Genomic DNA, 11,095 nt, shown 5'->3' on the forward strand with positions numbered 1-11,095 from the left:
GTTGGCCCAGGAAAAGTATTGTTACAATCATGTATTGTAAATCCTGTATGATAGAATATATCTACAGGTGTTGACATTGTCCTTCATGTTGTGATCATACGCTGTAGCCTGTCAGTGTGAATCCTGTATGTTTCCAACAGATAGCGGCCTGAACCTATAATTAAAAACCTTGGATTGTGATGAGAGATGATTAGGGGCAGGGGCCCACCCAACATTCTTAACAGGAGCCCACTATACTTACAGCTTTATGGGAACCAAAATAGTGGACCTCACAAGTTTAAATGGCAGTTTCAGGGTTAAAATTAGGTTAGGGTTAGGCTTCAGCATTCATTTAAAGGTAAAAGTTAGGGTAATGGGCTTGGGAATGCATTATGTCACTGATGGGTCCCTGTGAATATAGTAAGACAAGTATGTGTGTGTAGTCCCCTGACAGTTGCTGTCTTGATTTTAATCTAAATTGCATTAGGTTGTAATACATTGCTGTGCAAGTGTATGGCTTTTTCCTTCTTTGAGCATACAGCTGTGTCCGTTGTATGTCAGCAGATGAAAGTCTATCCTTTTACTGTCTGTGAGTCAGTGATTCAAACCATTTTGAGGATTCGACTCAGTTTCAACATTTCACTTTGGCTCTTTTCTCTCATAACCTAAGTTTACTTAGTCCAGCAGACTGGTCTTAAACTCTGCCATTTGATCCTGCTATAAGTTACAGGCCATGTACAGTAAGTGGGCAGTAGGGCTACGGGCTGTGCTAAATATTTAGTCGTCTCCCTGGCAACAAATACATTTCTATTTTTGTCTGCCACTCTGGCTTCTCTTCCCTCTCGCTGTCAGACTCAACAACACCAAGTTACAATGTGGCAGTCTCATGTCAACAAATAATCTATCACAAATTGTCCTCACTTCACTAAGGCCTGCAATCACTTGTTAAGCACTAAATTAGTTATTTATGGTGTATAACTTCACTTTGAATCCATTGGTCGAAATTCACTAATGGCCCAATTGTATTCGCTGTTTGAAATGTCACTCTGGTTGAAGGCACCTCCCACACTGTATATATTCTCCAGTCGAGATGCAGAGAGGAAAGTCCCTGCCTGCAGCTCTCTCATTTCTTCTCAGCTGAACTCCTCGACCATATCTGCAAAGATGATGAAAGTAAGTATCATTTTGATGACTAAATTTTGCTGCTGCATGTCTTTTAGCCTTTGTTTTTTATGACTCAGATGGAAAAGCAGTGTTAGGTGATATTTTAAAAGCTGACTGACGGCTGGTTGAAATTTGCCAGCTCATTCTATGCCATGCTGATGTAACTGAACTAGTTGAGCTATGTTTTAACAAACGTGACTTATTGCATCTAACTTTTATTTAGATTTTGAGAGTTCTCGCCAGGTAGACTTTCTTCATCTCCTTTTATGGTCAAAATATTCACTACTGAGCATATTGCACTGCCCATTAGTCACCTTTTAACTGGATTACAGCATGTGCATGTTTTTTCAACTGCTGCAAATGCATAAGTAAGTCAGCTGTTTATCTAGTTATATTCTTCCTGCAATAATTTAATCACACTGCAATAGGAATGCTTGTTAACATTTGTCCATTTCATTCCAATCATGCTGTCTCTCAGTATCTAGAGCTGAACATTGGCAGCAATGCATTGTGGTTTCTTTGGGCTCATAAACTAAGTAGATTACAATAAAGGCCCTGTATCGTTCTGGCTTTTTTCTTGGCCACAGGGGTAAACATGTGTTTGGAAAGGACACAGGAGAGTGGGGGCAGCAGGCTTAAATCACATTAAAGGATGAAATGAAATAAAGTCATCATGCGGAGGTTAAAATAGAAGCTATTATACTGTGATTCTCAAGTTTACCTGTTGAAATGAAGCAGCAATGGTATTTCATGCAAGATAGTCATCGAATGTCTCTTTCACTGTAAAAGAACTATTTTTTATTTATATTATGCAGAAATATCAGAAAGATAACAGTAATTTCAGAGTAAAATAATTAATTCAAGTACAAGTAAAGTACAAGTAGTTTTCAAGTAAAGTACAAGTAAAACACATCACAGTTAATTATTTTGAGTGTTTCTAGTCTGTTGGTAGAAACATTTTGTGTCTCAGTCTTATGCAATACAATATGCAGTTTCCTTTAGACAGCAGTGTCTGTGCGATAGCCAGCTCCAACCTCGGCCCAGCCCCACACAGCTCCAGCCCCTTCACCATGTGTTATATACGCACTTTACAGTTGGACTCTAACATGGAAAGAATGTCAAACCCGTGTCATCCTATCCTTTTACACTCCCCTTTTTTTCATTTTCTTTTGGTTGATCTTTCAAACTCCTTTTTTTTTTTACTCTAAAGTTAGCCTTTAAGCTCTGGAAGAACCAACACACCACCAACAACTTGACACTATTTCAGCCTATGTCAGACTGAGGGCTATTTAATAGGCGTTCACGTGGACAATATCACTACTTTTCACTGGGAAACTTAACTATTTCACTCCAGTTGCTATGCAGGTTTGCCTCACCACTCATGCTAATCATTTTGACCCTGAACTTTATCATTTAAATAAACAGCCTTAGAAGTTATTTTCAGTGAGAAAGTTTGGTCTCTGTTTAACTGTATCTAACATTGTTGACATTAGCAAGGGGTTTTTCCATTAGGCTGCAGTGCAGAAAGCTCAATAAAGTTCTTGCTCCTATCCCCTAAAAAAGGGGGGCTGGGTTCACTCTCTGAAATACTATCAAGTAAAAATCACATCTGCAAAAAAAGCTTTTTGCATACAAGGAATTTTCTCAAAGTTTCTCAAATGTATGTGTGAATGATAAAATATATCATTTGCAAAGAACAGGAAATTAAAACATGTACATTTGTGTCGAAGCATTTCCTGCTCACTTGGCAATGTGTTCATGACCAGAGGATTAATGAATGAGGAGCTCATGTTTCTTTTCTTTCTATTGTCTCTGCTCAGAGTCAGATTTTTCTCATGTCCCGTGTCAACCTGCCACTTTAGCACACATAATTAACATTATTGTGAAAAATTGTAAATCCTCTAAGGGCTGCTATTTTTGTACTTGTTAACTTGGTGACAGTTCACTCTTACCCAGTGGCAAACCATTGAACAGAGGTGATCTGTGTTTCGCAACCAAATAATAGATTGCTCAATTATCATTTCCTAACAGCCCAGTATTCCCCTGCCACATGTACAGTAACAACTGAGCAGAGAATTTATGCTGTGCTCAGTCCTTTTTTTTCCCCTTTTTTTTTTTGCCATCCATTATTGTACTTAGTAAAATATTACTTTGTTTAACGGTCAATCCTCGTCATTTTTAACATTTCCAGCCTCTGCCAAAATTGGCGTAGTGGAAAAGAGATGTGGTAACAGTGGAACAGGAAAGAACTGTAATATGTGAGCCGTCCATCAATGGGAGTATAATTGAAAACATGTGTTCTGTAATTTCTAAGGATGGAGTGAGGATTGGAGAGTTGGCTGAGGCTACTGCTGGTGGTGTTCTTTTGCCTGTAGCTGCAATAATAATTGGATCTAGTAAAACCCAGTAGTATTATCACACAATAACGTACTGTTTCACTATCCTACCTTACCTCCTACCCTCTTTATCTGCACAGGATATGATTGTAAAGAATATGTCCCTCAAGGTTGGGCAGACACTGACTGTAGTTGGAGTTCCCAAGCCTGATGCTTCAAAGTAAGTGCTCATGTGAAACACTATCTTGATATTTTGATATAAATGCATCACGGTAAAACTGAAAAAGTTCATCTCTAGTAGTTTATGCTTGTATTCCACAAACACACTTCATTCTTGTCATATGGAATGGTCATAAAGTTGAGTTATTTGTGTATAGAAAGTATTTGGTATTGTTATCACTATAATTTGATTTAAAGGAAACAAGTGTGTAGGTTCAATCATAAGACTGAAACCTTATGACCAAAATGTTTTCATTCATGTGGGGATAAAGTTTGTTCTTAAGTTATTTTCTCTACACACTAATGTAGGTGAAATCTATAATCAGTTAATGACTACCTATTCATTTCCCCTCAGTAATGTGTGATGAAGATGATGATTAGTAAACGTAGCAATGCAGGTCATCTCAATATTTTGTGCACTTGCTCTCCTCTTACCCATTAATAAATGCCTATTAAATGTAACAAATGTCTTTATTTCTTTATACCACCAGTTTTTCTCTGAATATCGGCTCTAATGAGCAGGAGATTACATTGCATATGAACCCTCGTTTTAACGCCCACGGAGATGAGAATGCGGTGGTCTGCAACTCTTACCAGGGAGGCAACTGGTGTGAGGAGCACCGTGAGGGAGGCTTTCCTTTCCAACAGGGAGAAGAGTTCAAGGTAAAGCCTCCTCTGTGTGTGTGTGTGTGCGCGTGTGTGTGTCTCAGCCATATGCAATCCTTCCCATGCCTCTGTCTGTCTGTTAGTGACCTCTGCTGGAAAACGTGTGTCATTGTACCTCTGATAACTTCACCCTAATCATTTGATGATGAGCGCTAATTAACTCACAGGGGTCTGTGAGAGCTATATCCATAAATTTTTCATCAGATAAACGATTTTCAGGTATTTATAATGACATGGTGTTAAGGTGTTATGTTTGAAAGATCCACGACCAAACACTTAATCCAAGAATGGAGCAGAAGTTCAATATGTAACATCTTTGTTTCGATATTCTTCCTCCTTTTCTCTCTGTCTCTCGCACTCATCCTACTGTCTAGATCACCATTGAATTCACCCCTACGGAGTTCCTGGTGACATTATCAGATGGCTCTAATATCCACTTTCCCAACCGCATAGGTGCGGAGAAGTACTCGTGCATGAGCTTTGAAGGGGATGCTCGCATCAAAAGCATTGAGATCAAGTAAACCTCCACCCTCCCAGGAATTGTTGGATTCAAATTCTGTTTTCCAATTTGTCTGACATCAGGTTACATATTACCCCAGCTTTTAAATTCCTGAATTCATGTGGTACCAGCCTTAAAAGCTTATCACATGTCATCGTATTATGCAAGAATTTAGCTTGTTGACATGCGCACATGCAAACAACCATAGAATGAAAGATAAGATAGACATTTGCTTTCTTTCAATAAGGATTGTAACTGCATGTCCTTTCTGCACACTTGACAGATCTACTTACTGGATAGCAAAGCAAAAAAGTAGTTCCAAGCCCATGTTATCTGACTGTTATTTGCTTTGCAGTGTTCAGTTGAAAAGTACCACATAAAATGTGATCAGTTGCTTTTAAAGGTGCTTGCTGCATGCTTTTCTGTTTCCCCTCTCAGACATTCCAGACTTGTAACTGACTGTAATGCTTTCCTGGAACAACATGTATTAAAGAATGACCTTTTATGAAAAAAAAATGGACTTTGTTTATTCCTTAAACAGCCTCGTGCACATTTTCTTCAGTATAAAATTATTTTTATTCGATTTCTCCAAAAAGATGCATTGTACTTCTTACCCTCTCATTATTTCTGACACAATTTAGTGCTCTCACCGCCCCGTCCTACAGTATTTATATGCATATTCTGTGCCCTATGCTCAGTTACACAATGATTCCTTGCTCATTATTTGTGACAAAATTGGTGACATTGTTCCACTTTATTGATTGCTGTTGGATTAATAATTGGTCGTTCATCAACACTGGTAATGACCGGTTTAAAGTCTATGCAAGAGCAGTGCATTCACTGAGCACTTTATTAGGAATACCACATTTTGACACTGTGAAGGGCCTCACTTTGCTCTCAAAACTGCCCCAGGTCTCCGTGGCATGGATTCCACAAGATGTTTGAAAAATTCTTCTGAGATTCTGCTCCGTGTTGACATGATTGCATCACATCATTTCTGCAGATTTGTCAGCTGTACATTCACGCTGCAATTTTCCTGTTCTACCAAATCCCAAAGGTTTTCTATTGGGTTCAGGTGGTGACTGGGGAGGCCATTGAATTACGCTGAACTCATTGTCATGTTCATGAAACCACTTTGAGACAACTTTTGCTCTGTGACATGGAGCATTATCATGCTGGAGGTAGCCATTAGACAATGGTAAATTGTAGCAATAAAGGGAATGGACGTGGTCGGCAACAATACTGCTGAATGCTGTGGCATTCTAACCATGATTGATTCGTCTTAGACTGTGTCAAGCAAACATTCCTCACAATATTACACCACCAGCAGTCTGAACAGTTGACACAAGGCAGGTTGGGGCCATGGATATAATGCTGTTGACATCAAATTCTGACCCTACCATCTGCTGCCTCAGCAGAAATCCAGATTCATCAGACCAGGCTATATTTTTCCAGTCTTCAACTGTCCAGTTTTGGTGAGTCTGTGCAGCCACTGCAGCCTCAGATTTCTGTTCTTGGCTGACAGTCTTCTCATCCCCCTCAAACTTCAAAATGTTGTGCTTTTCTGCTCACCACAGTTGTAAAGAGTGGTTATCTGAGTTACTGTAGCCTGTCAGCCTACTCTGACCTCTGTCATCAACGAGGGGCTTTTCCGTCCATAGATCTGTGGCTCACTGGATAAACTCTAGAGACTGATGTGCATGAAAATTCAAGGACATCAGCAGTTTCAGAAATATTAAAACCAGCTCACCTGTCACCAATAATCATGCCTTGGTAAAATTTGCAGAGATCACATTTTTCTCCATTCTGATGTTTGATATGAACAATAACTGAAGCTCCTGACCCGCATCTGCATGATTTCATGATTGCATTGCACTGCTGCCTAATGATTGGCTGATTGGATAATTCCACGAATATGCATGTGCACAGGTGTTCCTAATGAAAGTGAGTTCAGTGAGTGTATTTTTCTACAGGGCACCTAAGCTTCAAACAGTAAAGTCAGTTTCTCAAATAAATAGAAAATATATAATCAGCCATGTTGGCCACTAGATGTCGCCATGGCTACAATAATGTAATTTGACAGAAGCTAGTTGGAAAATGTTTCATGTTTCAGATCTCAGGGTATTTGATTCTATATCAGTAAATTGTGATCACTGTGAATTTTGCCTCTGAATTTGTTTGTGCCCACTAGATTGTAAAAGCTTAACTTGAATTGTGAACAAGGTGTTTCACCTCAAGACTGTGAAGAAGATAGTGAAGTATAATTTGACAGCTCTTTTGAACTCTTGCTGACCAGTATCATGTGCTCTAGTACATACATACAGTGGCACAGAGATGGAGATGAAACTCAGAACAAGAAGTAAATCTCTGCAGTAGTTCCAACGAGACACAGTTTTTATGTGTGTGTGTGTGTGTGCATGTGTGTGTGTTCAGAGACTTGTGAGTATTATTATAATCTAATCTGATGTAACATAAGGAAATGTGTGGCTGATTTGAGGAGAAATGGATAGAAGAAGCGGAGGTGAGGAAGAGAGCGTCTGTGTGTGAACAGGTTCCCGTGCTCTGATCCTTCAAAACAAAGGTTGACAGGCTCAGGTTTGGATGACCTTCCTTTTCTTTTGTTTGTCAGGATTCATTCACAGCAATGCAATACCATGCATGTGTTCAGTCTGACGTGGTTTCTCCAAGACATCAAGACTTGGTGCACGTGTGTGTGTGTGTGTGTGTGTGTGTGTGTGTGTGTGTGTGTGTGTGTGTGGGTGTGTGTGTGTGTGGTAATGAGTTCTCTGAAGCTACCTGCCTGTGTCAAAGGTGATCTCTCTGGAGGATGGGAGGGAGTAGATTTGGTCCAGTGCCGCCCCCCCCACCGTATCGCTTTCTGTCACCCCCTTTCTTATTCCACTCATTCTCTTTCAGCCATTTTCTCTGTATTTCTTTCTGCTCTTCTTTACCTCTGTTTCCTATATCTTTCGCTTTCCTCCACTCTCCCCTTCTCATTCTTTTTTCTCCCTCTCTTTCTCTGCTGGGTTGTCTCTCTTATTCTCTCTCTCTCTCTCTCTCGGTCATTCATCAGCTGTAACCCATCCCTCTTCCCACACTCCTAATTGGAAATAACTAATTTTAACACTTCCCCTCTTCATTATTTTGTGGCAGACAAGATCAATATCCAGGGCTATGTTGTTAGTGTGCTTGTGTGCTCGTGTTTGTTCCGCATCCACTTGGATAATTCTAGCATGGATCGAGACTGACCTGTACCCCTGACTCTTTTTGTTCACTTTTACACACACTGATGGTAAAACTAATAAGATAAGGTGATGTGTGTGTGTGTGTGTGTGTGTGTGTGTGTGTGTTCTTGATTGACCAGTATGTTTTCTGTCTGACAGAAATGTTAGATGGGCTGTGTGTTGTTCAGCCGCACTGATCCATTATCTCCTTTCTTACAAAACACTGTGATGCCTGTGTGAAGGACGACCCTCCAGCCGCTCCGCACACATCCAATCAATCATGTGAGGGCTTTGATTAACACATTCAAATCACCTTGCTTATTGTATGCCCCGGAGGAACACACGCACATGCACACAAACAAGCGCAGAGACACACACGCATGCTCATTTGTGTAAATTTATGTGATTCCAGCAGGCAGACACCAGGCATATGCTGTGATGTCAGTTCTCTAAATCCATTTCATGTAATGAGCATCACAGATGTTTAACATATCCCCGTGTTTCCTTCACCTGTGCCATGTCACTTATGCAGTGTGTGTGAGTAAATGTGCTGAAATGTGTGGAAAAGGATGATTCACCTCAGCTTACATAAAACCTTTGTCTATATTTAGCGCCAGCATGACTCCAGATTTCTGCACTGAAGCTATCAGCCACACATTGAGATGTGCGTGGGCCCGCCCCGAGCTGACTGCGGTCCTGTGGATTCATATTCTACATGCCTGCCTCACCTCAGGCTTGGTTTTATCTTAGTAACATGATGATACACAAACTCAAGCTGTTTGGTTGCAGCGTCATGATACTGTCACCTTGGGGATTTAGATATACACTAGATTATAGTCTATTTCTTTGTATAGGAGGCGTGAAATTAAACACAAAAAACAAAGATACAAAATAAAACAGCTGCGCAGGAGAACACAAAAACCCAGGTGGATTTGGTTGTCCCCAAAGAGCAAACAGAAATGCAAGCAGAAAAAAAAATGACATACACACACAAAACAAACAAAAGACACATTGAATGTAATGGAGGTTTAGGAAAGTGTGTATATGTGTGTGGATGGTATGCAACTGGGGGTAAGGGATATAGTGTATTGGTGATGCAATACATCCTAGACGATAGTCTGTAATTGCTGGTTTAAAAGATTACAATGAGTAGTCAGCTGGATAATTCTTTTAATACAAGGAAGAGAGGTTGGAAATTGGATCTCAAATGAAGTCATTTTCTATAAACCAGCTGAATCCTCATACAGTCCATCCATTTAACTTCCATCACTTATTACACCAAGAAATTCTTAATCAGCAATTATTAGTTTAGGAATGATTTTCATTGCTACATTTTCTAATTCTTTAATGCAAATATTATAAAGTTCAGTATTTCATGGATAGGATGATTCAGTTGTTTATATAGCAGAATGAGGACCTTTGTTTACCTCACCAGTAAAAAATAAATGAGCCTTGCTGAACTCTGCATAATAAGTGATCATTATGAGCAATGACCATCCACACTGTAAACAGAAACATCCATGATTTTTAGAAATGTAGCTAATTGTAAAATTGTCCAGGCTACGCTACAGGACAGTAGAATACGAACTGATTTTTTTCTTTTGTGTTGTTTTTTTTTCAAATGACTTTTTCACTTCCTCACTTTTTTCTTTGGTCTTTTCATGTTCAGAATATGATCTGTTTATCAATATTAGTGTCTGATAAAGATTTATCATCCAAATGTGAAGTGTCTAATGAAGAGGAGATCTCGCAGTTCTTCACCTGCGATCTGAAATTCGAAATGATATGACATGACATTGATATTCTTCGGTTGTGCACTGTGGCTGATAAAACCTGAGCTGAGCTGTGACCCTGACACACAGCTTGATTCTCAGAGGAGTAGCATATAAAATATCTATCTATAAATATCCATCAGACTGAGAGGGACCCATTGTACTTTCACTTTTCTTCATTTGGCGACATGAAAGGGCTTTAAAGGAGTCAAATAGAAGATTGTTGCTGTAGTTAACATTTCTGGAGTCATGTGCTTCAAGTGTGAACCTACAAGAAATGGCTTGTTTGTGTTTTCTTGGGTCTGTCGTTGTCTGTCTGGGCGTCTGTTTTTTTGTATGGCATTACTTTTCCGTGTACCAGTCAATCTGCAAAGGTGGAAACCCAGGGGAACTTTCAGTGTTGTCCCGGGCAAACTGCAGAACAGCCCTGACAGCTACAATGTCAACAATCTGCCATACAGTGACAGTGTGTGTTTCTGTGTGTGTGTGTATGTGTGTGCACGCAGACGAGTGTGCAGAACAGCACAGATGACCTTTTACATAGAGTAAGCCCTTTCAGATATAAAATATCGGTCCTTAGCTGCACTGCACATATCTTGTGTTATCTGCTGTTACAGCCTGTTAAAGAGGAATTCAAGTAAAGTAATGAACAGTCTCTGTGGCTGCATCTAAGAGAAATAAATGTACTGCATACTGTATGTGTGTCTGTGTGTGTCTGTGTGTCTGTGTGTCTGTGTCTGTAACAGAGACAAAGAACAAGAGAGGCTATGCCAGTATGATGCAGAGTTTACCACCTATAGCCTCCAGCCAGTTTTGTAATGCACCTCACACACATTGTGTCAAAGTCACTCACCCTGTTTGCTTGAGTTGTCTCCTGGGCAGGAATGAAGCCCATCACCGTGGAATACTAACACACGTGGACTGACCACCTGGTAGATTTAATTTTTCAGTGGCTTTTACAGACTAAAGCGTACAAACATCAGAACTGCTGTTTTAATGCTGCACATCTGAAAAATAAGGTCTGATTTCGAAGTTCACATGGACCCTGTTCAGACCTGGTGTTGACATGTCGTCCCTGTGGAATTATATGGTTCTATCTGACATTTTTGTCAAAATTGAGTTATTCACATATTTTTCTGTGACAACCGATTAACATTATAGATTTTGTCTAAGTTGTATGCATTTTTGGACTACTTATCTAGAAAACAAAAAGGCCCTATCAGTTCTGCTGTATGG

At 39.8% G+C, this 11,095-nt stretch overlaps 1 protein-coding gene across 1 annotated transcript; it reads left to right on the forward strand.

Annotated features, from left to right (window-relative positions):
* The first annotated feature begins 1,075 nt into the window (after positions 1-1,075).
* LOC111227122 (beta-galactoside-binding lectin-like) lies at positions 1,076-5,373 on the forward strand. The gene is made up of 4 exons (XM_022752530.1): positions 1,076-1,152; positions 3,620-3,699; positions 4,190-4,361; positions 4,739-5,373. The coding sequence occupies exons 1-4, from the start codon at positions 1,144-1,146 to the stop codon at positions 4,883-4,885; spliced, it is 408 nt and encodes a 135-aa protein (XP_022608251.1). The 5' UTR covers positions 1,076-1,143; the 3' UTR covers positions 4,886-5,373.
* Positions 5,374-11,095: the final 5,722 nt, after the last annotated feature.

The sequence above is a fragment of the Seriola dumerili genome, unplaced genomic scaffold (assembly GCF_002260705.1).
Source record: "Seriola dumerili isolate Sdu_G_001 unplaced genomic scaffold, Sdu_1.0 BDQW01000169.1, whole genome shotgun sequence".
NCBI lineage: Eukaryota > Metazoa > Chordata > Actinopteri > Carangiformes > Carangidae > Seriola > Seriola dumerili.

Excerpts from the sequence above, each read along its gene's own strand:
- LOC111227122 (XM_022752530.1), top strand. Across the intron at positions 3,700-4,189 it reads CCCAAGCCTGATGCTTCAAA|TTTTTCTCTGAATATCGGCT; the intron begins GTAAGTGCTCAT and ends TTATACCACCAG. Across the intron at positions 4,362-4,738 it reads AACAGGGAGAAGAGTTCAAG|ATCACCATTGAATTCACCCC; the intron begins GTAAAGCCTCCT and ends CCTACTGTCTAG.